This window comes from Phacochoerus africanus, chromosome 1 (genome assembly GCF_016906955.1).
Source record: "Phacochoerus africanus isolate WHEZ1 chromosome 1, ROS_Pafr_v1, whole genome shotgun sequence".
Classification (NCBI taxonomy): domain Eukaryota; kingdom Metazoa; phylum Chordata; class Mammalia; order Artiodactyla; family Suidae; genus Phacochoerus; species Phacochoerus africanus.
This window is the reverse complement of record NC_062544.1, coordinates 104,897,436-104,925,294: the sequence shown is the minus strand read 5'-3', so window position 1 is coordinate 104,925,294 and position 27,859 is coordinate 104,897,436. Positions and strand designations below refer to the sequence as shown.

Sequence of the window (27,859 nt, the reverse complement as noted above, 5' to 3'; positions counted from 1 at the left end):
GCTTCCCTAAATTCTTCCATGGAATTAGCTTCTTTCTGAGGAATAATTCTTTTGACCACTTTCCTAAATTCTTCCATAGTCTGTTTAGGTTTTATAACCTTCTAGACCTAGTTTTGTTTATATAATTTTTTGGAAATAGTCAATATTTTAAAAATTACTATAATTAACAAATTATTCACTTATAATATAAAACAAATTTTAGAGATACACATTCACTTTTTTCAAATGTATGTACATAATGCTCTTTGATGAACAACATACATATTTATGTAGAAGCATTTACAACTCCTTGTCACGTATTCATTTGATCAATAGTAAAATATTATGATGTCCAAGATGCTTTTTTTTTTATATATTTACAATTAGTTCTCACCCAAGAAAAAACTCCTGGATGAGAGAAAAATCGTAGTTCTTTGATGTGGATATTCTTCATAAAAATTATCTTTCTATCCATTGAGAGTTTTTCTTCTATGTGTTGAATGTTTCCAAAGGCCATTTTGTCATGAGTTGAGATTATTATTTGCTTTTAAAAATAGTCCTTAGTAAATGATTTATTCTAACAGTGGGCTATCCTGCTATTACCTTCATTTCTGCATTTCCAGAACAATATATTAGTTGTGGCATGTGATTCTCTTAATATTGGAAGATTTAGCCTGCTAGTATTTTATTTTGGTATTGGTATTTGTAGGCAAGACTGGTATATACTTTTTCTTTCTTTCTTTTGCTTTTATATTTTCTCAACCCAGAAATGTTTTCCAAGAGTAGGATCCTGCTTGTTATGCAAAGCTCCAGACACACAGTATCTTCTTTTCCTTCTCTCCCCTCCTACCTCCTGTGATCTCTTCTCCCCAGGGCATCTGACGTTTGAGGTCTTGTGGGGCAACAGCTCTGAACCAGTGCCTTATTTTCTAGACCTTTCTACTTGCAACCTTCTAGATCAGGTCTGCCTTTCTCTTTCCAAACCACATCAGTCCTATGTTCCATTCTAGCTGTGGCTGAGGCAACATTGGTTTTCCCTGGCCTTTCAGATAATACCTGCATTTTACAATGGTTTAAGGAATCATTGCATGGGGATTTTGGACAGTCTTGAGTGCTCACTTCACCTCCTGCCTAGATAGGAAGATGTTCTGCTGAGGCCCTTGTGATCCAGGAGAGAACCCAGAACTCTATTCCCAGCTGCACAGGCCCCTCCCCCAAATACACAGGATACAGGTGTGGGAATGAGTGATGCCACAAGAGGAGTGAGATGAAACCTCACCTGTTCAAGCACTGTGGATAAGAGCTGTAGCTCTAAGCGGACAGCTAACGCTTCTCTTTTTTTCCATTTTAATAGAAAGTTAGGAAATAGGTGTTGATTCCTTAACAGGCATAAGGTCTCCTGAGATCAGAGTAGCTTGTAAGACACAAGTGGGTACCTCACCTTATATTCACTTGAGCACCAAATGAAGATGGAGACAAGCTTCTCAAATAAGATGCTACCTAGGATGAAAGACATTGAGTCCTCATGTGGATGGTGAGCCACTTTATAAGAGGAGGCACACATGGATAATACTTTATGTTAACATTGTGGTATCAACAAAAAGGTTTTTGCAAACACATTGAATTGCATAAACCCATAGGTCTGGGTTTTCTCAGACAACAGTCAATAAATCTGTCTGCCTGACTATTGACCAGGACTGAGTTTCTGTGCAACTTGATCCTAGTAAACGGGGAGCAGCCATGAGAAGATGTACACATTTGTCTCCTATTTGAAGAGAAAGACATTTATTACTTTAGAGAAGCCTGTGTTCTTTGATGAGAATTATTCCATGAAAGTATGACTAGGGGATATACCTGCTGGTGACTCCCTTGAGAAAATAAAACCCAATGATTCAGCTACCAGTGATAATTAATAAAGATACTTTAAATAAAAATGTTTCAGAACGTCATGAATACAAATTTGACTATAATGCAAGAATTTACTAATTTGGGTCTTCAACAAACACTCAAGTTCCAAAAACTTGACACATAGGGCATCTTTTGTCATCGCACTAGTATCCTAAATGATACTAATGTCAGGAAACAGAAAACTATTTAATCCCTTACATGTCTAGTACCATGGGATTTTGGAGCCAGCAGGGACCTTGGGAATCACTGTTCTAAGCCTGGGGATATTAAAGGTTTGTGGAACACGCAGTCCCTGCCTTTAGTTTCTAAACTCAGGCCAAAGGTTCTTCGCCCTTCTTTGCAGCCTTCTCTCAGAAATGCAACATCTGCTATCTAGAGGCAGATGGTTCTAGAAGCCACTTCAGCCAGGACTTTCTTCCCCAACCACTGGCGTGGCCACCTGCCCAGTGGTAGAGGAAAAGCAAGAACTCATTCCTGGGCTTGAAGGACCCCAGAGTTTGGAAGGTTGACTACCAAGGTTCAATGGAACCAAGATGGCTTCAATTAAAACATGACCCTCTGGGAATCCAAGTCTCTGGGCTGGCCCCACGCTTTACAAGCTCTTTCTTTAGGGTGTTAAAATTCAGATGGCAGTGACCATTTTTGAATCATCATTGGACCCCCAACACCCAGGCAAAGTAAGCCAACTCTAAGGGCTGACTCCAGTCAAGAAAAACATGTTTCTAAAATGGTTCTTCTTCTGCTGAACAGGATTCTGAAGCCCTAATTCCTACTTGGGTTGTCATATTAAGGATGCTGAACTGCCACTGATGTCCCTGTGTCTTAGGGAATGTGCACATTCATCTGCTTTGGCTCCCAGGGGTCAGAACCCACTGTGGAGGCAGGAGGGATGCTGAAGTCTGGATAAAGGCCTCTCTGTGTGAGGCAGGGATCCTCAGGTCAGGCAGAGGCTCTGAGCAGCCAGTTAGGCATTTAGATTTCCCCAATGCTTAGTTACAATGCTGTGGTGTTTGTGAGCTGGGGATCCTTCGTGTTTTCCTTTTTGGTTACTGTCTTAGTGTGCTTTTCCCAGAAGCAGACCCTGAGACAAGGATTCAAGTGCATGGAGTTTATTTGGGAGGTGGTCCCAGGAACCAGTGGTGGAGGAGTGAGGAAGTGAGGCCAGGAAGGGAAGGCAGCCTGATCAAGCCGGTCATCACTGTGGGTGCCCAGAGCCAAACCTTCTGAGGAACCCGGGGCATCAGTGTGTAGGGCATACCCTGTGGTCACCGCCCCAATGGAGGCCAAGGAGCTGGAGTATTTATACTCTTCCCATCAGTCACTGGTTAGGGCTGCTCCTGGGAAGGGAGTGTTATTCTCTGGCTCCCAGCCTGCCTTCTGCACAGGAAGAGGAACTTCTGCTGTAACAGGAGCCCCCAGGCAGATGGACCTTGGGGCAGTGTGCAGTAGCACAGTCAAGAGATAAGGTGAGCTCTGGAAGTTCCCTTCGTGGCACAGTGGAAACAAATCTGACTAGTATCCATAAGGATGTTGGTTTGATCCCTGGCCTCGATCAGTGGGTTGGGGGCTCGGCGTTGCTGTGAGCTGTCGTGTAGCTTGCAGTTTTGGCTCAGATCCCACATGACTGTGGCTGTGGCATAGGCTGGGGCTACAGCTCCATTCGGCCCCTGGCCTGGGAATTTCCATGTGCCTCAGGTGCGGCCCTAGAAAGCAAAAAAAAAAAAAAAAAAAAAAAAAAAAAAAAAAAAAAAGATAAGGTGAGCTCTGACAGCTTCTGGAAAGGTTTCATTGACCAGATCTACTCTCCAACCGTGCTATGTGTGTGTATGTGTGTTTGCGCTGGACAGACTACCTGTGGTCAGATCACAGGGGAAGTCATAGTTACTGCGATTCTGAAGATGGGAACCCTGGAGACTCTGGTGTGGTGTTTCCCTCGCCACACTCTGCAGAACATGATGAAACACTAAATGTGTTTGCAGACCTCTCCCAGCTTGACATTGCAATGAGGACAGGAAATAGGCAAGAAGCTGTTCCTTCAGTGCTGGCACTTGGATGTAATTTCATGACAGGGAAGTTTGTTTTCCTTGAGGTAGTTAAGAGGGATATGAGGTTGTTAATATTTGCTGGGCTCTAGCTGGGCTCTAGTTGGGCTCTAGCTGTGTGCTGCCTTCGTGCTGCATCACTCAGTCCTTCCAACTCTACAGAGAGGTATAGTTATTCCCATTTTACAGATAAGGCCAACATGTATAGGCCCAATCAACAATGAAGACCTAGACTGGCTTCTAGAGACTGATTTAAAAACAAGACAGACACAATCTTGTCAATGCTGGAAGCAAGTTCAAGGACTTCGGGGGCAGCTCCAGCTACTGAGTGGAGAAAGGATTGGAGGGGTCAGAAAGGGCAGCTAGGGGGCGGGGTGTAGCAAGCAGGTAAGAATGGCCTTGACTGAGAATCAAAGTCCAGAGTTTGCTAACTGCGTGACTGTGTTCCACATTCAGTCTAATCCTGAAGCCTATCTCTATACTCTCCTATTTCTTTTTTAAAGAAATTCATTATTATTTTTTTTTTAATGGAGTTCCCATTGTGGCTCGGTGGTAACTAATCTGACTAGTATCCATGAGGACAAGGGTTTGATCCCTGGCCTCGCTCAGTGGGTTAAGGATCCCACATTGTCATGAACTCTAGTGTAGGTCACAGACATAACTTGGATCCTACATTGCTGTGGCTGTGGCGTAGGCCGGCAGCTATAGCTCTGATTCTACCCCTAGCCTGTGAACTCTATGTGCTATGGGTGTGGCCCTGGAAACCCACACAAAAAAATTCATTTTTTTTTTAAATTGACTTACAATGTCACGGTTAGTTTCAGGTATACAGCACAGTGATTGAGTTATATATAATCTATATATATGTGTGTGTGTGTATAAATACATATATAAATATATTTCAGATTCTTTTCCCTAATAGGTTTTTACAAAATATTTAGCATAGTTTCCTATGTTATATAGTAGGTTCGTGTTGGTTATCTCCACAGTACTGCGTATGTGTTAATCTCAGCCTCCTAATTTATCCCTCCCCTACCTTTCCCCTTTAACACCCTCCTGATTCTAAACAATCTTCAATAGATATACCTATAATTCTGTTTTCCTTTTATCAGAGTAGCCCATGACTGATGGGGAAAAATGTATTCATTTCTTCTTTGTTTGCTATCTGGATTTTCACATATAGCAAGTGACATCTTGTTGACTCATGGTAGGCAGTGGGAAAGAAACTTTGAGAAACTGACACATTTGGGACTTAGAATAAAAGCAACTTGCCTGATTTCCTGCTCAGAGAGGGCACAGGGCAGGATGGGGGCAGGATGGAGGACTTATCCAAGTGTCCAGGATTTTCCTCCTTTTCCTGTTCACATTCTGCCTAGGAGAGCACAGTACAGATGCATGGCTGTGCCTCCAGAAGGAAAGGCCTGCCGGCTGATGAGGATGGATGTTTGTGATGCGTTCCAGCCTGGGGTGCCACTGGTACAGCACGAGCTTTTGGAGCCTTGGGGGCCACCAGGCAGAAAAGCCAGTAGGATGTGAAGCCATTGTAAGATATAATAAGATATTCTTCAGTTACCATCTAGCTCTCAGCTCTAGCAGACAGATGTGACTGTAATGGGACAGCGGGTCCAGTGACAGAGAGGATCCGAGCCCATAACCACTGAGGAATCAATGGGGTGGAGGCCACAGGTGGGGTGGAGTGGGGGGCTGCCTGGGAAGGCCAAGATCTGCTCTCCACCCACAAGACATGCCAGGGGAAGGAGGTATGCACCATCCCCAGGCAAAGGACCTGGCAGGTTTAGGAGTGAGGACTGGATGGTTGTGGAAGGTGGGATGGGGTGAATGAAAGGCAGAGTCTTGAGATACTGCAGGGCTCAGGGGCTCAGCCATGGCAGATGGTCCGCACTTCCTTTGTGGGCTGCTCTCGACCCTCTGTGGTCCTTCCTGGGTTGGTGAGGCTCTGGCACAAGGCCCCAGTGTGGCTGTTGAGCCAACCAAGGGGGCTCATTCCTCATGCACATGAGTTACCAGCAACTTGTTAGCTTATGTAACCTCTTCTCAGAATAGGGAAAAAACCGATCATCATAAGTACAAAGCAAATCTAGATGTTACCAGACAAAGATCTTATCTGAGTTCCAGAAGAGCAGCTTGTTGTAAAGGAAAAAGCCTGTGATTTGAGACCAAGCAGGTTTGTGAGGCACCTCAGCTCTGAAATGTACTAGCTGTGGGCACTGGGTGAGTACCTTCAGGACTAGCCTCAGTTTCCTCCTCTGCAAAATGGGGCTGTGATTGCCTCAAATGTTTTATATTAAATGAACGAACACGTACAAAGTACCAGGCATGTAGGAGACACTGAACAAATGCTAGCTTCTTCCCCTCCCATTGGAGGCAGCCGGAATATCCTGACCAAAGGGCCATGTCTAACATGAATGTACCTGGAAGGGCTGTAGCAGGAACCCAGGCACTTGCCAGAGGATGGTGGGCAGAAAGTCTGATCCCTTTCTGACAGAGGTAGAGCCTATTTTCTTTGGTTTTCACACAGTGTCCCTTGGAACTTGGTGGCCTGTTGGGGGAAGGCAGGGAGGGTTGAAGATCAAGTGGTTGGGACTTTGGGGACTCTAAGAGCAGCAGTGTTTTTATCTGTTTAAAACACTGGACTCCAGGTAAGGTTTGTTTGAGAATGGCTTCTAGCTAAGTCAAACAAGCCCAAATCTGAAAACTGCCAAGATGAATGATCCAGCAGGCCACTCTCAACACAGAGACTTCATACTGAAATGAAGCTTCATCACTGACTAAAAGAGGATTGGCTAGATGTTCTCAACCCATAGGACACACTCCTCAGGAAGAGAGTGGGGCTGGAAACAACACGGCTCCTTACCCGTGACCATGCGTATTACATTACAGACTTGAAACAGAAAGGCTGTCTTGATGAAGGATAGAAGCAGATGAGAGGTCTTGGGAGATGTCCAAGGACACCTAGTGCTGTTTTCCTGATTCAACAACTCAGTTCTAATCAAGTAGGGTTTCCTTGGCCTCTCTTAAGTGCACAAGGATGGGCATTTTAGAGAGTGTCCTTTGGGAGGCCAGTACATCTCTGCACAAAACACAGAACCTTCCCCCACACCCCAGATGCAGAAGCTGAAACGACTGCAGGTGGTACCACAGCCCTTACCTTCTTCAGCTCTTCCTGGACGCTCTGGCTGTTCTCTTCAGAAGACAGACTTTCCTTCTGGTTCTCAGACTCTGTTTTGGGCTCAGACTCCTGTTCCTCCCCAGAAGAAGTCTCCTTCTCACTCATTTTCATTGCCAACTCGTACAGCCTGTTTCTCAGTTTCTGCTCTGATGGGTCCGTGCTGGACCTGGGGTGCCTAGCCTCACTGCTGATGTCGGTCTTTGATAAATCACCCGACACCTAAGGGAAAGGCAGAATCAGGAGCTGAAGACACTGCTGCTACCATCATGTTGCTTATTGCTCCCAGTAATCCCCAAGTAAAGGATAGTGCAGGAAAATGAAGCTCTCTTACCTGATCTGCTTTTCCTATAGATGGGCTTTTTTTTTTTAATTTTTTAGTTTTTTATTTTTCTCTTTAGGCCTGCACCCACAGCATATGGCTGTGGGTTCCCAGGCTAGGGGTCCAATCGGAGCTGCAGCTGCTGGTCTATGCCACAGTCACAGCAACGCCAGATCTGAGCCTCATCAGCGACCTATACCACAGCTCATCGCAATGCCAGATCCTTGACCCAATGAGCGAGGCCAGGGATCGAACCCGAGTCCTCATGGGTCCTAGTTGGGTTCGTTAGTACTGAGCCACGATGGGAACTCCTACTTTTTACTTTTAATTTCTCAAACACATGTATCTTAGTACTTCGTTAAAAGTTTAGTCAGGTGGGCATCTGTGCTCAGAAAAAGTGAATTCTGTTTTACTTTGGCAAAATATTCATCGAGTGCGCACTAGGGCAGCACGGGGCTGATGTTGAGGATGCCAAGCTGAACAAACCTGGCCGGCAGCCCCGGCGCGCCCCCTAGAGGAGAAGACGCACTAAAACCCTGATCAGTGCGGAGAAGCAAGGGATGGGGAGGGAGACTCCAACACTTGCAACAGGTGAGGGGGAGGGCTGAGAGTTAGGGAAAGCTTCCTCGCGGAGGTGATGCCTGGGTTGAGATTCAAAGTGTAGCAGTTACACAGCTAAAAGGGGGAGAGGGAAGAACAGTGTTCTAGGTGTGTATGATCCTTTTCCTTGGCCCCTGTCTTCTCCCTTTGATGCCCAGCAAAGATTAACAGCAGAAGACAATTTACAAGCCACCTCAGAATAAAGAGGAAGTTTCAGGCATCTAGTTGTGGGGCATACATAGCACTTCAAACCTGCAAGTGAATCATGCAGACAACCCTCAAGAATATTCCTTGGGGCAAAGTAACCCAGAGTTCCTAGAAAACAGTCTCCACTTGATTTAGATAATGATTCGCCACTGAATAGAATTTCACATTTCTAATTTATGATCACAACAATCTCACATGTCAGATTTGTAATTGTATTTTACAGAGGAGAAAGTTAGAGCTTGGACCAAATTTCTAGGTAATGTACAGGCAGGTCAGGCAATACTGCTGCTAAATTCTGTGATCCAAGAATCTCTGAATTCATGACTATCTTCATGGGGGCCCCAGGATCAGGGATCTGACTGAGCCAGTCATAGACAGTCACTGTAAAGATGCTGGTGATGTCCCAGGCTGTATCTCCCTGGACCCATAGCCACGGGGGACAGTTCCTGGCCCACTGATAGTTTCCCATCTCAGACCTGGATCTCTCTCTTCTTTATCTGAGAGATTTCTCAGGCGTCGTCCATGCAAACCTGGCCGTGTGTGGATTTTCTGCCCACCCTAGGTGGGACTGCGCTCTCCCAGTGGCAGATGGGAGACTGGACAACTGCTCCCCATCTTCTGGTGGGAGAAATCTGAGCTGTGGTCCTCACGGCTTCTCAGCAGGTCCCTGGTGGGATGGAGCCCCAGTTGCCTATACTGTATTCTCGTTTCTCCATTTCACTCTTGGGCTTCCTGGGATCTCCTCCCACATAACCTACATCCAAATCCTTATCTCAGGACCTGCTTTTTTGGTGGAACTCAAACTAAGATGCAGGGCATGGTAGCAGGGTACTATAGGAGATGCAGTGACATTCAGAAGGTGGGTGTGGTTTCTCTAGGAGCGTAAAAAGTCAAGTTGATAGTCGTGGGAGTAGCAATGATGATGTGTCTACAGAAGGTAAGACACCATAACTAGATCTTCCATCAGGCTCACAGTTGCAAATAGTGCAATCTGTGGCTTATATAAGGTCATTTAAACTTTCCAGGCTACATGTGTCACTTTTGAGTTAAGAAAATATTGCTAGGGGAAGGCCAGAGCTGGCATCTCAAAGTTCAATACTCAGTCCACAGTGATCACAGCCAGGAAGAGGCGAGGGCAAGGACATAGCATGATCACAGGCTTGGAGTGGGGGACAAGCAGGATGTATTCAGAGAATATGAAATTAATCTGGTTGGGGGTCCATGAACTACCTGAAATTGTAAGGTGTGTGTGTGTGTTTGTGTACAGGCGCATTTTTCTATGGAGACAATCTAGAGCATTAACCAGGTTCCCAAAGGGGGTTCATGAACTAAACCATGTGGAAGAAGGCACTGAGCACTGAGGATTCTGAGAAGGCTTGTGATGTGAACTAAGAATCACAGAATGTTAGTAAACTGTGCCCTGAGTGATCACATTGAAATACCACCTACTGAGCACTTGTGCTGTGTACTAGGATAGAGCTCAGCTCTTTATAAAGTTATCTTGTTCACTCATCACAAGCTATTCTTTGAAGTGGGTTCTGATATTATCCCCATTTGACAGATGAGGAAACTGAGACTTAAAATGATGCCTGGCCCAAGGTCACACAGCTGGATTTGAATTCTGGCAGGCTGATTCTAAACCCCATACCTTTAACCCCACACCAGTGGCCCTCAAACTTTAATGCACAGCAGAATTACCAAGAGAGCTTGTTATAACAGAGATGCCAGGACTCCATCCTCAGAGGTTCTGATTCAGCAGATCTGGAGCAGGGCCTGAGAATTGGCATTTCTAACAAGTTCCCAGGTGCTGCTGCTGCTGTTGGTCTGCTATTGGACACTCTGCAAACTCTCTCTGAACTCTAAGCTCTCATCTCCAGAGAGGAGGATGTGGTACCTCCAAGAGTTGATGTGACGCATCTTAGCAGCCAAACCAAGATGAGACCCTGGATCTGTGGCTTCTGAACCCAGGACTCTATGCCACTCCTGCTTGAAGGAGGGCACAGCCTAGAGAACTATGTGTGTGCACTTGCACACACCCAGCTTTATTACCTGATGTGTGTCCCCCTCTGGAGGATGGGCGTTGGGGGAAGACAGTTCCTTGCTTGGCTCCTCTGAGCCCCCCCGGGCCCTTCTCCACCTTTTAGCCCGCCGATCTGCAGCATGGGGGGCTTCCTCAGGCTCACTGCTGTCTGATGTCTCCCTGCTGGCTGCCTGGGGGTTGAAGTTCACATCTAGCTCTCCCTGTAGGCGCATCTTCTCAGCCACGGGGTTCCTGGGGGCCTTCCTCTGCAACCAGGACAGCCTGGCCTGGTGCCCAGCTTCACGGGAAGAGCCTGCGGAGGAGGTCTCTGAATCAGAGCACATGGCCTCGGGGTTGGGGGAGAGCCCGGAGGAGGCAGAGGCGGCAGAGAGGCCTTGATCTGAGCCCTGGACCTGCATGGGCTGAGGCTGGGGGTGTCTGGGCAGGCCCTGGGGCTGAGGGCACAGCGTGCTCAAGGCCTCCCTCCAGTCAAAGTCTTCCTCACTGTCGGAGCCCATCTCATCATAAGCAGATGCCACACTGGAGGCTGCCTCCAGGGCCTGAAAGGTGCCGCTCTTAGGTTTGACCAGCAGGCGGGTCGGGGGCAGAGCCCCATCCTTCAGGGCCATCCAGTTTCCATCAGGGCTCTGCAAAACTGGGGCAGCACCTACAGGCAGGAGGGAGAGAGAAACGAGAGAGGGCTGTTATCGCCTCAGAGCAGGGGGCTGTTCTCCTCTGTGCCCCTCTTCCTGGAGCACTTCCTGGCCTCCCACCCAGATGTAGCCTCCTCCTTCTCTGAGTGGCTGTGACAACTGGAGTGGCTCATTGCATGATCTGGCTTGTGTTCTGGCTGATCAGGCACAGGGCAGAGCCCTCTCCCTGATGACGAGGGCCCTGCGGGAGATCTGGTCTCAGTCATCATCATGGCCTTCACTGTCCCCAGGTCAGCTTGTGCAGAGGAAAGGGCAGAGGCTGTGAAATCAGAGGGCCTGGGTAGAAAGCTGCTCGTCTACTTAGCTGCTGTGTGAGTGAGTGTCTGAGCTTGGGGCTCTGGTTGGTGAAAAGGGCACTGGATGAAATGAGGCAAGGCTCATAAAATGTTACACGTACCTGCTCAGAGCAAAAACAAATTCTTAACAGCTCTTTCCCCTGGACCCACCAGTGAGGCCACTGTAGAGCAGGGCAAAGAACAAGAACTCTGGATTCAGGAAGAGCCAGGACTGAGCCCCAGTCATTGCCATTACTAGCAGGTGACCTTGGTCAGAGAGCATCTCTGAGCCTGTTTCCTGACCTGTCAATGGAGACAGTGTGATCTTCCTAGGCTGTTGGACGATCATTATGTTCACTAGCACATGTGAAGCATCCATCATAGTGCCTGCTACACTGAGGGCCCCCAGCTGTTTTATCTTCTCTCCATTGAATTGGATTATTATTTAACATCCAACTAAGGATCAGCACCCATGTACACCTTGTACATGTGTATAGCAAGCAGGTAATGTCTATCTCCTATTCAATACAATATATTTTCATTGACTGTGTGAACACTCAGAAGAGAGGCTAACCAGGGTGTTATTATCTTTCACATGCTATGGACTCTACTTGTGATAACAGCAGGTCTTCCAGAAAAAAACAGTTACTCTTTGGTTGGCATTTTCCAGAGTGCCATGCCCCAAGATCGCCAGCGAGGGAGTGCAGAAGCCAGGGATTAAGAGCCTCTCTGGATCTCCCCAGAAGTGCTCAGGCTCTCTCTCATTGAAGCTAGTAGTGGCCAGTGAGCAGCAGTCTTTGTTTTCCTAAGGCTTTCTCGGGTTACCAGAGGCTGTGCTGGCTGTCCTGGGGGAGAATGGAATGACCATCTCTTAGGAGCAGCTCTAACTGAGGACTGGGGAGCTGGTGGATGAATACCCATGTCCCCCTTGCCCCCTGGGTCTCTTGGAGTTCCCCAGGGGGAAAAGCTTGCCACCCATGGTCATACCCTGCTTGATAATGAGTCATTTGTTGCCTGCCTTGCCTTCTCTGTCTCCTGTCCTATCTCCCCTCTCCATGGTTCCTGGGTTCACCTCCACATACACTAAAGGCCCTCAGATCTTTATATTAGGTCTGCTTCTGGGTAAGCCAAACTGACAGCGACATGATGCAAAGCAGACATGGAGTGTGGCTCTATGAACTGGCATGTCCTTTTGCCTTACAACTAGTAGCTAAGCCTGCCCTCTGGACCATATTTGGGACTCTGAATCTGATGTTTTTCCTCAGGGGCACACCCTTGGCCTTCTTCCTTGAGGAGCTGGCTGCTCTTTTCTCTGAGCTTTGCCAGAAAGCTTTCATTTTTTTAAAGGTAAACTATATCATAGCTTGTTTTCTGGTTGTCTACCCTGATCCCATCTCACCCCTGACTGTGAGCTCCTTGAGGGCAGAGCCGCCTGTGCTTCCCTGCTAGACTCCTAGCCCCTGGCCAGTTCTGCACCCATCCTAGGTTTGTAAAGACCACTCGCTACTGAACAGAGACTTCAGGGGAAGATGAGGCTCTTGATATGCGGCTCTGCATGAGCTCGGTTGTCTGCAGCCTCTCCTGGGGCCATGGAAGGAAGCCAAAGAGCAAGGCCTTGATAATGCCACTCTGCACCTGGCTCCAGAGTTGGCATGTTGTGAACGTGGTCCTGAGCTTGCCTCCAATGCCCACCACATGGGAGGCTGCGGTTTGCCCATTGCCAGCTCCTCTCTTCTCCTGCCTTTCACAATCCCAGGTTGCATATTCCTTGGGGGAAGTAGAAGTTGGTCAAATTTTATATCTGAGAAGCACGGGTGGTGCCATGAATGCTCAACCCTATGAAAACCTTGGTTGTCAAGCTGCACGGTGGGAAATTCTCTAAGCTCTGCCTGGCCACCAGTACCACATTCCCCTAGCATGTTGGGAGCATCACCCTGTTCCCCTCCATCCTCTCCTTTCTCCAAATCCTCACTCTTTCAGGCTTATGCAGACACCTCACAGTGAGAAACTCAAGAGTAGGGACCACCCCTGATCTTTATTTCCCAGGACTGAGCACATGCTGTGTATACAGGAGCTGCTTGATCAAGGTCTACAAAGTGAAACTGTGTTTGGGGGGAAATGCATCATTTACTATAAGCACTGTCAAGACTGAAGACTGAAGGTGGGTTTACTTAGCCCACAGTGTCCCTCCAGCTGACCTCAACTCTGGACCAGCAGGCTCCGGAACCAACCTTTCCCCTGAGGCATAAACAGGACTGCTGAAAATAGCCCAGATGACGTTAACCTTCTAAGATGACCTCTGCCTCTGGGGCTCCTCTGTGCTACATTTCTGCTCTGCTGAGACTGAGCAGTGCCCCAGGGAATAACCTGCTTCCTGCTAAACAGAGCAGACATCTTTCAAGACCTCTGGGGTTGGCCTGGACGTTTTAGCACGTCAGCGGCCCAGCTGTCCTCAGAAAAATCAGCACTTTTCTACACAAGTGCTTAATATTTTTCATTTTAAATCTTAATCCTGAGAGATGCATGGGTTTTTGAGCCAAGCATGAAATCTTTTTCTGTGTGTGATACTGTCAAACTAAGTTTTATGTTTCTATGCAACTGACAAATGACACATGGGTTCCTTATTTTAGAGAAATTTATGCACAAAATCATGTTTGGAAAACCAAGATCCTTTGCAAATTTATTTGGATTGCTCATAATTCAGCAAGAACTATTTTGTGAAAAGGAGTGTCTTTTAGAAGTGCTTATAATTTCCCCTGAAGTTATCAGTTTCTAAGTCTGAATTTTGAAATGCTCTTTGTTGTTGTTTGTTTATTTTTATGGTGTAGAAACACTTATCATCATGCAGTAGTTGAAAAACCCTGCAAATCGGAGCCCTGATGTTGGGTTTGAGGATCACATCAGCTGTAGGATCTTGGACAAGTCACTTTGTCTCACGGTCCTTCAAAGTTCTTATCTTCCTCACAAGATAATAGCAATACTTTGGAGGAATAAATAAAATAGTGCCTGTACAGGGACTCTATGAATTGAAAAAATTGTGAAGTGCTTTTTAAAAGATAGTTATGATTGCTTACTAAAGACCTATTATATGCTATTCTTATATGCCCTGTGGAATCTATGAGTCCCTTCTCTGTGGGAACTTTCAACCCCCGATGAGAGATAAAGAGAGAAGGGAAGAAAGAATATGGATGAATGAATTAATTATGAATGTATGAATCAATGGGTACGGATATGAGAGACAAAGAGAAAGAATAGGAATGAATGAATGATGGATGAATGCATCAATGGATTTGGATATGAGAGATAGAAAGAGACAATCTGAATGAATGAATGAATGAATGCATCAATGGATTTGGATATGAGAGATAGAAAGAGACAATCTGAATGAATGAATGAATGAATGCATCAATGGATATGCCAGACAGGAAGAGGAAGGAAAAGCATCTCTAGAAAAAATGCACTTAAAAATAAAAAAACAAAAACATACATAAAGAAAGAAATTTTATGTGCACATAGGATCTCTATCAGCAGTTTCTACTGACAGGCACCAAAAAGTTAATGCAGAAGTGATCTCTCTTGGAAAATCTTTAGAATGACTGTTAAAAAACTATTGAATGTTTTTGTTTTTGTTTTGCTTTTTTTGGGGCTGCACCTGTGGCACATGGAGGTTCCCAGGCTAGGGGTCCAATTGGAGCTATAGTGCTGGCCTGCACCACAGCCACAGCAATGGGGGATTCAAGCTGTGTCTGCGACCTACACTACAGCTCACAGCAACGCCAGATCCTTAACCTACTGAGTGAGGCCAGGGATTGAACCCGAAACTTCATGGTTCCTAGTCGGATTCACTTCCACTGTACCATGACGGGAACTCCATTGAATGTTTTTTGATTCTTTTCACTGTGATAATAATGGAATTTGTTTATACAGCTGTTAGTTAAATATTTTCCCTTATAGAGTAAAAATGATAGCACAATTTTGAAAAGGATATTTCTAAAATGAGTATTTTGCTGCAAATTTGTTGTCATCGTTGAAAAGGAAAGTGGTCCAGATATGTAAAACATGGAAGAGAGTACTTTCAGTGGTTTCTTGTGAGGACGAATGTGCCTAGCTTCCATTATAGGTACACGTATCTAGGTGAGGAAAGGGACCTATCCTGGAGTGGGGTGAACATCTTTTCTCAGTCAGTCACAGGGCCCAAAAGACCTAGTTGGCCTGAGCACAGGGCTTCATGGCCCTCAGCTGTTACTCATGTGGTTCCAAGCATCTCACAGCCTTCAGATGTGTGACTCTGGGAAAGTGACACAGCTAATTTGAGTCTCTTCACTGTTAGGGATTGCATGACTTAACAGCTTTATAAAGGACTGAGTGTTGTAGTTATTGAGGAGTTTTCAGAGATGCGAGTTTAACTGCCCTATGCAGACGTGGGACATCCTAGGACCAGGAGCGGGAAAAGTGGACAGCTTGCCATCCTCAGCTATGGCAAGGATGGCCAGCTTCCCATCAAAGACTCTGTACCCAGCCCCCTTCATGGCAGAGCAGTGTTTCTGGGATGCAGCTGCCTGACCAGGACTACATTTCTCAGGTTCCTCTGCATCCAGGTGGGGCCACAGGACTAGTGCTTTCGCCCATGGAATGGGAGCTAGAGTGGTGTGTGCCATTTCCCTCTGCCTTCTGCATTCTTTCTTCCTCCATCTGCTGGCCAATGTGAATGACCCAGCAGAAGACTCAGAGGCCCGAGAGGACCACAGAGCCACAGGTAGGAGGAGCCTAGGCTTCTGAAGGCCTCCATGGCCAGGATACTGTACTGCACTATTGTGTGATGGGAAACAAAACAACTGCATTAGGCCACCTAAATGTTTAGTTTACTTGTTATAGCAGCAAGGGTTACCTTCAGTAATATGACAGGTTTCAGAAGGGATACCCCTAAACCAACTGATGCTGGAAACCAAATCTCTTTAAACACTGAAATGAATGCCTGCTGGGCTGGCTTGGTGCTCCTGGCCTAGATATAATAAGACACCTTCTCCTAGTCTGCACAGAACAGGCAGCTGAAGTGGGACTACAGAGCCTAGTGATTTTAACACACTTGCCTACTGTCCCACTGGTCTCAGCAGGAAAACTTCCCATGTGGGAAATATGCTCACATTATATACTGTGAGCCGTGTGAAAGCCCTTGTGACTCAGCGGCCCAGCTGCCCATATGGACACACTCCTACTCAGACCCATGGGAGGACAGGCTGAACAACCACACACCAGTCAAGGAGCCTCCCAACAGCATTTTTGAAACCCACAGACCAAGCAGATGCTGCTTAGAACAGTTACTTGTCTCATCCAGCCTGTCCACACTCTTCCAGTTGGGCAACGCCGCCTCCTCCCTTGGCTGCTGGTCCTTCGGCTGCCTCGATGCAGCCTCCAGCGAAGAGGTCCGCAGGGCATCCTCTCTGCTGAGTGAGAACGCAGATTGAGACCGCTGTGGGAAGAGAAGAGGGGAAGGGGTGACCTCGTAAAGCACAGTCCCCAGGAGGAGTGCTTTCAGATCCAGCAGGCACCCCACAGTGCGGAGAAGACACATCTGATGGTATAGGCTTTTCTCATGTTGAAGTCTAGCAGTTGCGAATCAGTATATCCTGCCATATAATGGCCCAAATGTTTATTCCATTGCAAGTGGCCAGGACTTCCAGGAAGCATTGGAGATGTAGCGGAATCAGACAGAACTGGTTCTCACACGACTCCTGCTAATCCAGCCATTCTCCTAGCCCGGGCTTCTGGGCCAACCGTGTGTAATGAAAACAAGAGCATCTTCCCTTCAGAGACCTTCAAGCCTGAGTGATTCAGCTTAAGTAGAAAGTTTTAGCACAATGTAAGTGTCTCAGATAAATCAGTATTAAGACGGTCAGTCCATATGCCCAGAACTATTACAACATGTTTCCATTTAGCTAAAGAAGGTAAACTCTAACCTAAGGACAAGTAGTAGAAACAGAATTTCAAACAACTGACAGGAAATATGTTTGAACTGTATTATTTCTATATGTTACAAATGTATTATTTCGATGTTACTAATGTTAGCGAATTTGAAACTCAAATGTTCTATATAGGGAATTTCATCAGACAGCAAGATTAATTTTTTTTCCTTTGTCATCTAATGAAAGAATTCTCTTCCATTGGTGATTGACTTTGCCCTTTTTGTATCAATGAAACTGAGGAAGGAAAGGACAAGCCACAGATAGAAACTAATATATGGCACAAATGAAATTTTCTAATGAAAGTATCTAATTATGGCACAAATGAAACTTTCCACTCATGGGCTTGGAGAACAGACTTGTGGTTGCCAAGGGGGAGGGGGATGGAGAGGGAGTGGGATGGACTGGGAATCTGGGGTTAATAGATGCAGACTGTTGCATTTGGAATGGATAAGCAATGAGACCCCGCTGTATAGCACCGGGAACTATATCTAGTCACTTGTGATGGAGCATGATGGAGGATAATGTGAGAAAAAGAATGTGTATATATGTGTGTGTGTGTGTGTGTGTGTGTGTGAGACTGGGTCACTTTGCTGTACAGTAGAAAATTGACAGAACACTGTTAACCAACTATAATGGAAAAAAATCATTACAAAAAGGCAAGTACGCAAGCAAGCATCTCTGACTATGAAGGGAAGCAAAGTCCTTATCTCGGACTCAGGCCCCAAGCAGTCTGGCGCCATCTGCTGGCAGACCTCGACACTAACAGCCCTACTGCTTCCTCCCACGAAGAAACAGGCTCATCTTGGTACAAACGTCTTCTCTCCGGCAAAGGTGCTGAGAGTAGCAGACAGAAGGGGAGCGTGTTTGGAGAGCCGTGGGCAGGACTGAGGCTGGACTCGGGACTCAGCTGAACCTGGGCTCTAAGACCACCTTGGCTACAACACTTTGGCTGATGACTTAATTTCTTAAGAGATGCAGAAATCTAATCTTGCCCTGCAGACAGTACATGCATAATAAGAGCTTTAAAAAAGTGTTTGATAATAACGAAGGAAAACAGCAAACACCAGCTCCAAATATCTGGGTGAGAAAACTAAGCTTCATGACGGGTTTAGGGAAAGGACAATGTTCTCAGTAGCCTTGCTGGAAGGATGGGTAACCAGTCTGAGACTCAGAGAGGCTGAGGATCAAGGCCGGCATCCCAGCATCGCAAGCCGGACCAGGACCCAGCAGCCCTCAAATACAGAGCGTCTGACACACTTTGTTGGAGAGGGTGGTTCAGCCAGTTCTGATTCAGAAAGAGTCATAGGAAACATCTTTTATTTCCCCTCACAAGACCTTAATGCCGGTCCAGGAGGAAGATAGTTTTGCAGAACAAATATGGAACCCTTTAAGCTGTGTATCAAGGGTCACAACCTGCCTCCCATCCCTTTGATCACAGAAGAGAGTAGGATGGGTCTCTAGACCTGCCATTCAATGCAGCAGCCCCAGGTCAACACAGCCCAGGGGTGGCTGAGCTCTCCCCAGCTTATCAATTACGTAGGATTCTGTGTGCATTTGGTACAAACAGGCCATGGTCTGTGGGAAACGCCCTTCCTCAAGCTGGGCTGAGGGTCCCGGCTGCTTCTGTTGTTGCTTTGTTATATTACACTCTATTGCAAACATCTGGCTTTTGGCTGATGTCCCCACTAGATTGCAAGCAACGGAGGGCAGTTAATGGCTTATTAATGTTGACATCCTCAGCCCCTAGCACAGTAACTGGTACAGAACTGGAAATCAATGAATGTTTACTATGGAGTGAATGTGACTTGCGGTGGGCTATAGGATAGTTTTTCAGAAGTGCCTGATTATTATTATTTTGCTAACTTCTTGAATAACTTTGGGGAACAAAAGGAACATAGATGCAGCCCACTGTCATCCTCACATCATGGAGAGCAAGGTCTTACTTGGACAAGAGCCAAGCTAACACACACATCAAGCTGACAGGTGCCACCTCCGTCATTGCAAGGACACAGCAGGCACTGATCCTATCCCTGGAGTCCTGAACAGCTCTTATGCTTGACAATAACCATTTTTCTTGGGACTGGGTATTCAGGGAGCCATCTATAATTTTGCGAAATTCTTGAGTGGCTATGACAGAGGCAGAGATCAAGGTTGATGGTAAGCTGGCAAGTGAAAATTTTTTTGTCTTTTTAGGGCCATACCCGTGGCATATGGAGATTCCCAGGCTAGGGGTCAAATCAGAGCTGTAGCCATTGGCCTACACCACAGCCACAGCAAAGCCAGATCCAAGCCACATCTGTGACCTACACCACAGCTCACGGCAATGCCGGACCTTTAATGCACTGAGCGAGGCCAGGGATCGAAACTGCATCCTCATGGATGCTAGTCAGATTTGTTTCCACTGAGCCACCATGGGAACTCCTGCAAGTGAAATTATTAAAAGTGAAGAAAAAAAATCCTTCTGTGGCAAACCCCTGTGTATTGAGGGACATATCCTTGATATGCTTCCCACTTTGGACTGACAAAAGGCCCCCCCTTCTTTGTGATCACATGGACCTTCCTGTCTCTGCACCACTCATATTCCAACTTGTTGACTCTTCTACAGACTGTGAACTCCTTGAAGACAGGGATGGTCTTTTAGGTGTGACCCTTGGTCCCTTGTTTGTGACCGAATCTGTAGGATGTAAGACACAGGTCTCGCCATAAGGAGCCGATGGCCTATTGCCAGGTGCAGTATTACTGCAGCTTCACCTGAGATATTTTATATACCCTAGGCTTTATTTTTCTATCTTAAAACTTCTTACAGCGGACTTCCTGCTGTGGCACAATGGGATTGGCAATGTCTCTGCAGCACCAGGATGTAGGTTTGATCTGCAGCTGGGCAGAATGGGTTAAAGGATCCAGTGTTACTGCAGTTGTGGCTTGGATCTGATCCCTGGCCTGGAAACTCCATATGCCAGGGGGTGGAGGAAACAGGAATTCCTGTTGTGGCCCAGCTGGTTAAGGACACGATGTTGTCTCTGTGAGGATGTGGGTTCAATCCCTGACCTCTCTCAGTGGCTTTAAGATCTGGCATTGCCACAGTGGGTCACAGATGTGGCTCAGATCTAGGTAGCTGTGGCTGAAGCATAGGCCTCAGTTGTGGTTCCGATTCATCCTCTGCCCTAGGGAATTCTGAATGCCACAGGTAAGGCCATTTAAAAGAAAAAAAAATAAAAGGAGGAAATAATTGTTAGTATTTCATTTTACAGTGGTTCAAATTATGTTTTATTTCTACATGTGCATGTCTGTAGGAGATGGCTGGGCTCCATTTCTATAGGGCAGAAGTGCTCCCTTACCTACAAAAGGCAAGACCAAGAAATGAAAAGTCCTCTGGTTCTAGCAGGGACGATGGGATCTGTTTTTCATGTGTTACGGACACCAAGCTTTTATAATCTATTTCAGGCAAGGAATTGTTTCACAATGTAGAAAAAAACTACACCTTGACAATTACAAACATCTCCAAAAATCTCCCCCCAACATGTCTGGCCAGCTGTCTCCAGCCAGAGTGGGAAAGCCCCAGTTTTGAGACTAAAGCTCCATTTCGCCACAAACTCATTGCAATGAACACATATAGCCCAGAAGATGGCGCCACAATAACGCTTTTACTTGCCAGCTGGTTCCCAGTTGTTCCCTGTGGCTCTCAGGAAGTGGTGGATTATTTGATCAACTCATTTGCTTTATTACCTTGCCAGGCTCTCTGTGCCTACCTATCCTTTCCTTCCCACCAATAGGTTCTATTTTTCTTCCTCTTACACATGGACCTCTTCCTCTGGGGGTCCATGGAAGAAACAGGGCCAGGGATGTCAGGAAGGGCTGGCCTGAGTTACCATATGCTGGGGGGCTGGCTATGGGGGGGTGGAGTCTGTGAATCCAGAAATGATAGCATGTCAGCAAAGCCTCACAAGGATGGACTTGAGAATTTCAGGCAGGCTGGGCCTCTTATCTCTTCAGGCATGAATGGACAGTGTGTTGGGCAGGGCGTCTGTCCCAGCTCTTCCTCTTACTGTGGGGGATCCTGGGAGGAACTTCAACTGTTTTAGGCCTCAGTTTGCTCACAGAAAGGAATTTGTGTCACACCTAGCACACAGAATGCACTCAGTAAATATTAGTCAAAAGAAGAGCATTTATGGAGTTCCTTGGTGGCTCAGTGGGTTAAAGATTCAGTGTTGTCCCTGCAGTGGCTTGGGTCACTGCTGTGGTGTAGGTTTGATCCCTGGCCCAGGAACTTCCATATGCTGTAGGCATGGCCAAAAAAAAAAAAAAAAAAAAAAAAACAAGAGCATTTATTAAGCTCTGTGGCTGAGCAACACTGCCATCCCCTCACTCGGTCCAATGGGGGACGCCTTAGGACATTGCCCAAGCACAGGGGGTGGGGGGCAGAGGCGGGATTTCAGCCTGGGTCTGTCTGGCTCCAAAGTGATGCTCCCCCATGCTGCTGGTGCTCTGTCTGAAAGCCTGGGGACAACACAGTCCAGGCTGACATGCTCCAAGCAGCAGGACATGCCATCCAAACCAGCTGGTTCTGAAGCTTTAAGAGAAACTCACAGTGTGATCAGCAATTACCTTTATTAAAGCCTCCTTTGCAGCCACTGGTCCCCCATGTGGGCAGCAGCATCCTATTCTACCTGTATCTCTTGAAATGGTATACTGTTGCTATGACTGCAATGATTATCATCATCGACAACAGGGCAGGCTCCCTGAGGCACCGCATATGGCTTCAAAATAGTCTTTGCTCTCAAGTCCACAACATAAAATAGGAAGAGAATGTTTTTAGTATGAAGGGTATTTGGGCAAAGGGATCAATAACAGTGTTCGTATGAATAACAACTGAGACATAGCTTTGCTATGTATTTATAGGGTTAGGCATAGCCACAAAATTCAATCTAATAATTATAACAATGATGAAAAACACTTTAAATCTGTATTATAGTCCTTTACAGGAGAGAGCGAATGGGAGGGAGGAAAATGACCAAAACACAAAGAGAGGAGGCTGAGGAAAATAGAAAAGGATAGAGAAGAGACAGAGAGACAGTCAGTCACAGGACACATTGTATGCCCGGTCCCTGCTGTCATCATTATTATCTACAGGATGACAACATTATTACAGAGATGATTTTTTATATATATGCATGATGAATTATAACCCCTGCACTGGTGCCTTTTAGGATATTGCATTTCAAGCCTTTGAAAGCCAGATTGCACCTCCCTACGAGTGGAAAAACATGCAATAAGGGAGGACATAAAAAAAAGAGGACAATCATGCTCAGCTTTCTTTCAAGAGAAGTGGTGAGAATTCCTGGCTGAATGGGGTGGATTAGGTTTGGTGTTTGCAGTTAAGCCTGAGTAAGGGGAACTGTAGCATTATGGGATTCTGCGTAGTCACTCCCCGAGTCAGAGTTTCCATGTGATCAGAGAACTCAGGATCGAGGGGAAGCACTGCCAGGAGGCCGCTGGCTCAGGGCCCTCCAGGGTCTATAGGTCAGGGTGCCCTTCTCGACATATCACAAAGAGGACATCCTTAAGCCTGCAGCCTGCTGGCATCACCTGCCACCTTTGGGTGGATGGACAGCTGCCCAGGCTCCACACTGTGAGTTGGCGGCCCCAGAGTGGAGCTCAGACAGGTGATGTAGACAAGCGTCCAGGGTGAGAACAGCTCGTGGAAAGGCAGGAGAGCCACCCTCCATGAAATACCCAAGAACCAGGGCTTGGCCTGCTGGTCCACATCCAGGCTCTGGCCATTGTCCAGAAGCATTTCTGCTTCTCTGGTCTCTGTTTCCCACTCCTTCTTTATCTAATGCCCTGGACCAGAGCTGGGTAAGAAAACTTTCAAGGAGGATGGAAATGTCCTATATCTGCACCGTCCGATAATGTAGCCACCAGCCCTGGGGGCTGTTGAGGATTTGAAATGTGGCCAGTGTGAGCGAAGAACTGGATTTTTAATTTAACTTAGTTAATTTAAATTTAAATTGTCACTTGTGTCTTGTGGCCGTCATACTGGACAGTGCAGACCTAAAACCTCTGGGATAAAAGGGGCCTCAGGGATCACTGAGTCTATCAATCTCATTTTATAGGGGAAGAAGCTAGATCAAAAGCTTTGGAGCTGGAAAAAGGTATACAACTCCCGGCCCCACTGGTCATTAGCTATGGGAATGTAGGTAAGTTATGCTAAAGCTTTGGCCTCAGTTTCTTCACCTGTAAAATGGGACCAATAATACCTGTATCCCCACCTTTTGGTGGAGAGTAAAAGAAATAATGTGTGATGGGGTGCATTTCCCAAGTCTGCCTTTCTCCAGTTTTTGTTTTTGTTTTAACAATTTGAGTATAACTGATTTACAATATTGTGTTAGTTTCAGGTGTACAGAAAAGTTACATATATGTATATTTTTTTCAGATTATTTTCCATTATAAGTTACAGCAATTAAATATTGTTCTCCATGTTATAGAGTAAATCCTTGTTGTTCACCTATATTATATACAGTAGTGTGTATCTGTTAATCCCATATTCCTAATTTATCCTCCCTTGTCTCCCTTTCACCCTTGGTAACCATAAGTTCTACGTAAGTCTATTTCTGTTTTTTGTTTGTTTGTTTGTTTTTGCTTTTTAGGGCCACATATGCAGCATATGGAGGTTCCCAGGGTAGGGGTCAAATCGGAGCTGCAGCCACCGCTGGCCTAGGCCACAGCCACAGCAACGCAGGATCTGAGCTGCGTCTTCCACCTACACCACGGCTCACGGCAATGCTGGATCCTTAACCCACTGAGCAGGGCCAGGGATCAAACCCGCATCCTCATGGATACTAGTCGGGCTTGTTACTGCTGAGCCACAGTGGGAACTCCTGTTTCTGTTTTGTATATAAACCTAGCTGACACAACACCAGCCCTGCTGGCCAGTCCTGCTCTTTCTTGCTGAGTCTCCACACTGAGGGCCCAGCCCCTATCCCATTCACCTGTCCTCCCCGGGGCTGCTTAAACATGATCCAAAGGATTTACGGGCTTGGTGACTCTACCGCAGACATGGCAGGCCCAGACCCTTGGGTCACAGGAAGGACACTGTGCTTTGTGGTTGGGGATGATGAACAAAAAGATCTGTCCATCTTGAGTTCCCGCCCACGTCCAGCTGTGACCTCAGAAGGCAATTCTCTCACTGTCAAGTCTCAGTTTCCATCAAGCAAGTGCTGAAGTTGTAAGAACACACATGGCCCCCAGAAAACTAATTTTTCCACAAGACTCCATACAACTCTTTTCAGAATGAATTTTTAAAAAGCCTATTGACATATTTTTCCTAAATTGGTCTCTGTGTAAAAACCCACCTCCACGTTCCTGCAGGCCCCCCCACAATACTCTCTCCCAGTCTCTCCCCGCCCTCCAGGAACTATGCTGTCTGGTGGGCACATGTGCTGACCATGGATGTTGAGCCTAGTGTCCCCATTTCTGTGGGGAGAATGGCTCTGATGTGCACACACACAGGGCACTTATCGGGGGTGGGCCAGCACAGTGTGGGGACTCACCCAGAGGGTGGTGGAAGCTTGGTGGCTTCCTGGAAAGGCTGTGGTCCCCTCGTCAGCAGCCTTCGTGCTGCAGCTCTGGGGCTGCGGCCACTCTGGCTCCTCTTCCATGTGCTGCTCACTTTTGTTCTTCTGTTTTCTTATGATCTGAGGAGGAGGCAGGTGACAAAAGGGGACAAGTTATTGGAGAGGCCTCTGATGCTACATGGAGTAACTGGGACCATTCTTGGTTTTTTTTGTTTTTTTTTTTTAAGCCATTTAAGAGCTTAGTTTTAACAGAATGCTAGGCAGTTTCAGATCTGCCTTGTGATAAAACAGCACGACTAAAACCTTGAACTTTCTGTAACACTTTACAGTTTACGAGTAATCTTTTTATGCTGTCAACTTGTACTTATTAAGCACTTACCATGCCAGACTCTGCTAGGCACCATATACACTTTACTTCATTTAATTCTCAAAACAGTTCTAAGAGCTACACACCATAACACTCCCATTTTAAAGATGAGGAATTAGGCTCACATGTTATCAGGTAAGGACACACAGCTTATAAACAGTGGAGCTGGATCTCAAACCCAGAGTCTCTGGCTGTACATCCTGACTTTAGGAAGTGTCTGGAATCCCTAAGGAACCTTAAGGAGGGGCAGATACTGAGTGTCATCAGGGATGGCCTCAGTTCATTTGTACCACCTACTATGCTGGTCATGGCTACTTGGATTTAATGAGTCCATTTGCACAAAGGTCTCTGGTCTGAGTTCCTGGCTCTTCACTCGCTAGCTCATTCCCTGAAGGCAATCATGTTCATACTGCATAGCTTTTGCAGTGCAGTGCAGCCCTCTGCATTAGCCCCAGAGTATAGAAGCCCAAAGTGAGAAGGAGTGGAACAAATGATGCCCAATCAACAATGGTGCCCGCAGAGGCTCTTCGGCTCACCAGAGGCCCTGGTCCAGGCCAGAGTGGTGAATGGCAGCTATCTGGATGCCAGGGTCCACCTACCTTCTGCAGGATGGTTGTGGCCAACTCCTCAGTCAGCTCCTCCTTGTGGTCCCGCAGATAACTGGCCTCATTCTGCTTGTCCTGCAGAGGGAGGGAAGAGGATGATGTGAGCTGTGGGTGATTTCAGAGGTTTGGCAATCGCTTTCTTGGGAGTCTTCACCATAAATGCAGGGGGAGGTTGGGCGCCTCTCTAGTCAAGGATGGCTATTGTGGAGTTCCCACTGCGGCACAATAGGATCAGGGGCACCAAGATTCAAAATTGATCCCTAGTCCTGTACAGTGGGTTAAAGGATCGGGTGTTGCCTCAGTTGGTAGGTCACAACTGTGGCTCAGATCTAATCCTAGTCTAGGAACTCCATATTCTGAGGGACGGCCAGAAAAGGAGAAAAAAAAATGGCTATCATAATGTTGGTTTCCTGACCACCTGTACTTCCCCCAGCCGCCCCCCACACTGGCAGCCAAGACCCTACCCCCACCTTCCCCCAGATGGGAGGCCAGGCATACCAGGCTGTCCCCATAGGCTTCTGCTTTGGAAATTGCTTCCTCGATGGCTTCTTCAGCCACCCGGAGGGCGACAGCCAGTGTGTCCATCATGCTATGTCCTAGACAGGAAACAGAACAGAGAGCACTTTCTGAAAGGCAAGGGAAGCTAATGATTGTTCCCCTAGAAGCTCTTCTGCATCAGTATTTGGAGGCCCTGAGAGCAGCTCCTTGTGCCCCCTGCACACGAGCCCCTACCTTCTCATCTGCCTCTCTGTCTCCCACCTGTCCATCACATCCTCTGCTCCATTACCTGTTATTCTCTCTTCACAACTCCATCATCTTCCTCCTGCCCCGCCTCCCTGCTTCATAACTGAGCTGCTTCCCAAAGACCCCAAGGGTTCTTCTTCAAGAAAACCTTCTCAGAGTGCCTCTCCCTTGTCCCCTATTTGCCTGGTCGTCCATTGGAGGTTGTGGGCCTGTTTCCATCAGAGCCAGAAAGGCTCTGCTCCTCTGCCCCTCCCACAGGTCACTGTCAGAGAGCAAGGCTGGTTCAGTCACCTTGTGTCCAGGCTCTAAGCACAGCTCCAAAGTGTGGCTTAAAGACGACTGACCAAAGGACTTAATATAAGGAAATCATGGTTCTTCATCTGCTTTCTCAGATAATGTTTTATTTTTGTGTGTATAATGTATCATTGTGATGATAGGAAGGAAAATTGTGAAATCTTATAAGGGCTGGGCTCATGGTTTAATGCAAATACAAAATCCATAGAGGAATTTTTTAGACTCTAAACCCATACTATCAATAACACTGGTGAATCTTGCTGAGACTCACCACATGCTGGGCTGCAGACTGATGGTCTCATACATGGTCACAGTGGATCCTTACAACCACCCACTGAGTCAGCACCATTTCATAGATGAGTGAACCGAAGCACAGAGAGGTCAAGTAACTTGCCCATGTTTGCACATTGAGACAAAGTTAAGATATGAATTTTGGACTCTGTCTCCAAATCCTGTGATTTTAACTACAAAGTTTTAACATGATTTTTAAAATAATGCTATCATGTATTTTGTGAATCTATTTTTTGCATATGGTAACAAATGGGAGGAGGTGTCCCCAAGTCAAAGGACTTCTGCAGGTGATAAGGACTTGGAGCCAAGTACTGGGAAGAGTTCTGCCTCCTGGAGATATTCAATTTTTGTTTCTTGCAAAAGAGAGAATTTCTATCATTCCTCTTAATTTACTCCAGAAGCCCAACTCACATCAGGTGCAAGAACAGAGGTCTGCTGCTGCCCTGTGTCTCCTTTTTCCGATTTTGACACCCTGTTTCCATGTATAATCTCCTAGTCATGCATTATTTAACACATGCAAATCTCCTGAAAGCTGCCTTGGATTCTTGGTAGGCTGAGACAAGGTGTAAATATATCAATTCATTAATTAATCAATCCCTTAATTAAAAAACTTAATTCCAGCTTCTTAGGCTTCTAAAGACACAACGTGGTCAGAAAGTAGCACTTGGCAAACATAAGAAAATCTCCCGGAGTTCCTGTCAGTGGCGCAGTGGTTAATGAATCCGACTAAGAAACATGAGGTTGCGGGTTCAGTCCCTGCCCTTGCTC

General features: G+C 46.5%; 1 protein-coding gene across 2 annotated transcripts in view; it reads right to left on the bottom strand.

The window, feature by feature from the left end:
- The window catches only part of MYRIP (myosin VIIA and Rab interacting protein), a 208,961-nt gene that overhangs the window by 30,309 nt on the left and 150,793 nt on the right, over positions 1-27,859 (bottom strand). For both annotated transcript variants that reach the window (XM_047770482.1, XM_047770486.1), the window contains 6 exons: positions 26,261-26,358; positions 25,757-25,837; positions 24,767-24,910; positions 16,576-16,723; positions 10,295-10,932; positions 7,099-7,338 (listed from right to left, as the gene is read on the bottom strand). In XM_047770482.1, coding sequence (XP_047626438.1) covers positions 7,099-7,338; positions 10,295-10,932; positions 16,576-16,723; positions 24,767-24,910; positions 25,757-25,837; positions 26,261-26,358 — 1,349 coding nt within the window. The remainder of the gene's footprint in view (positions 1-7,098; positions 7,339-10,294; positions 10,933-16,575; positions 16,724-24,766; positions 24,911-25,756; positions 25,838-26,260; positions 26,359-27,859) is intronic.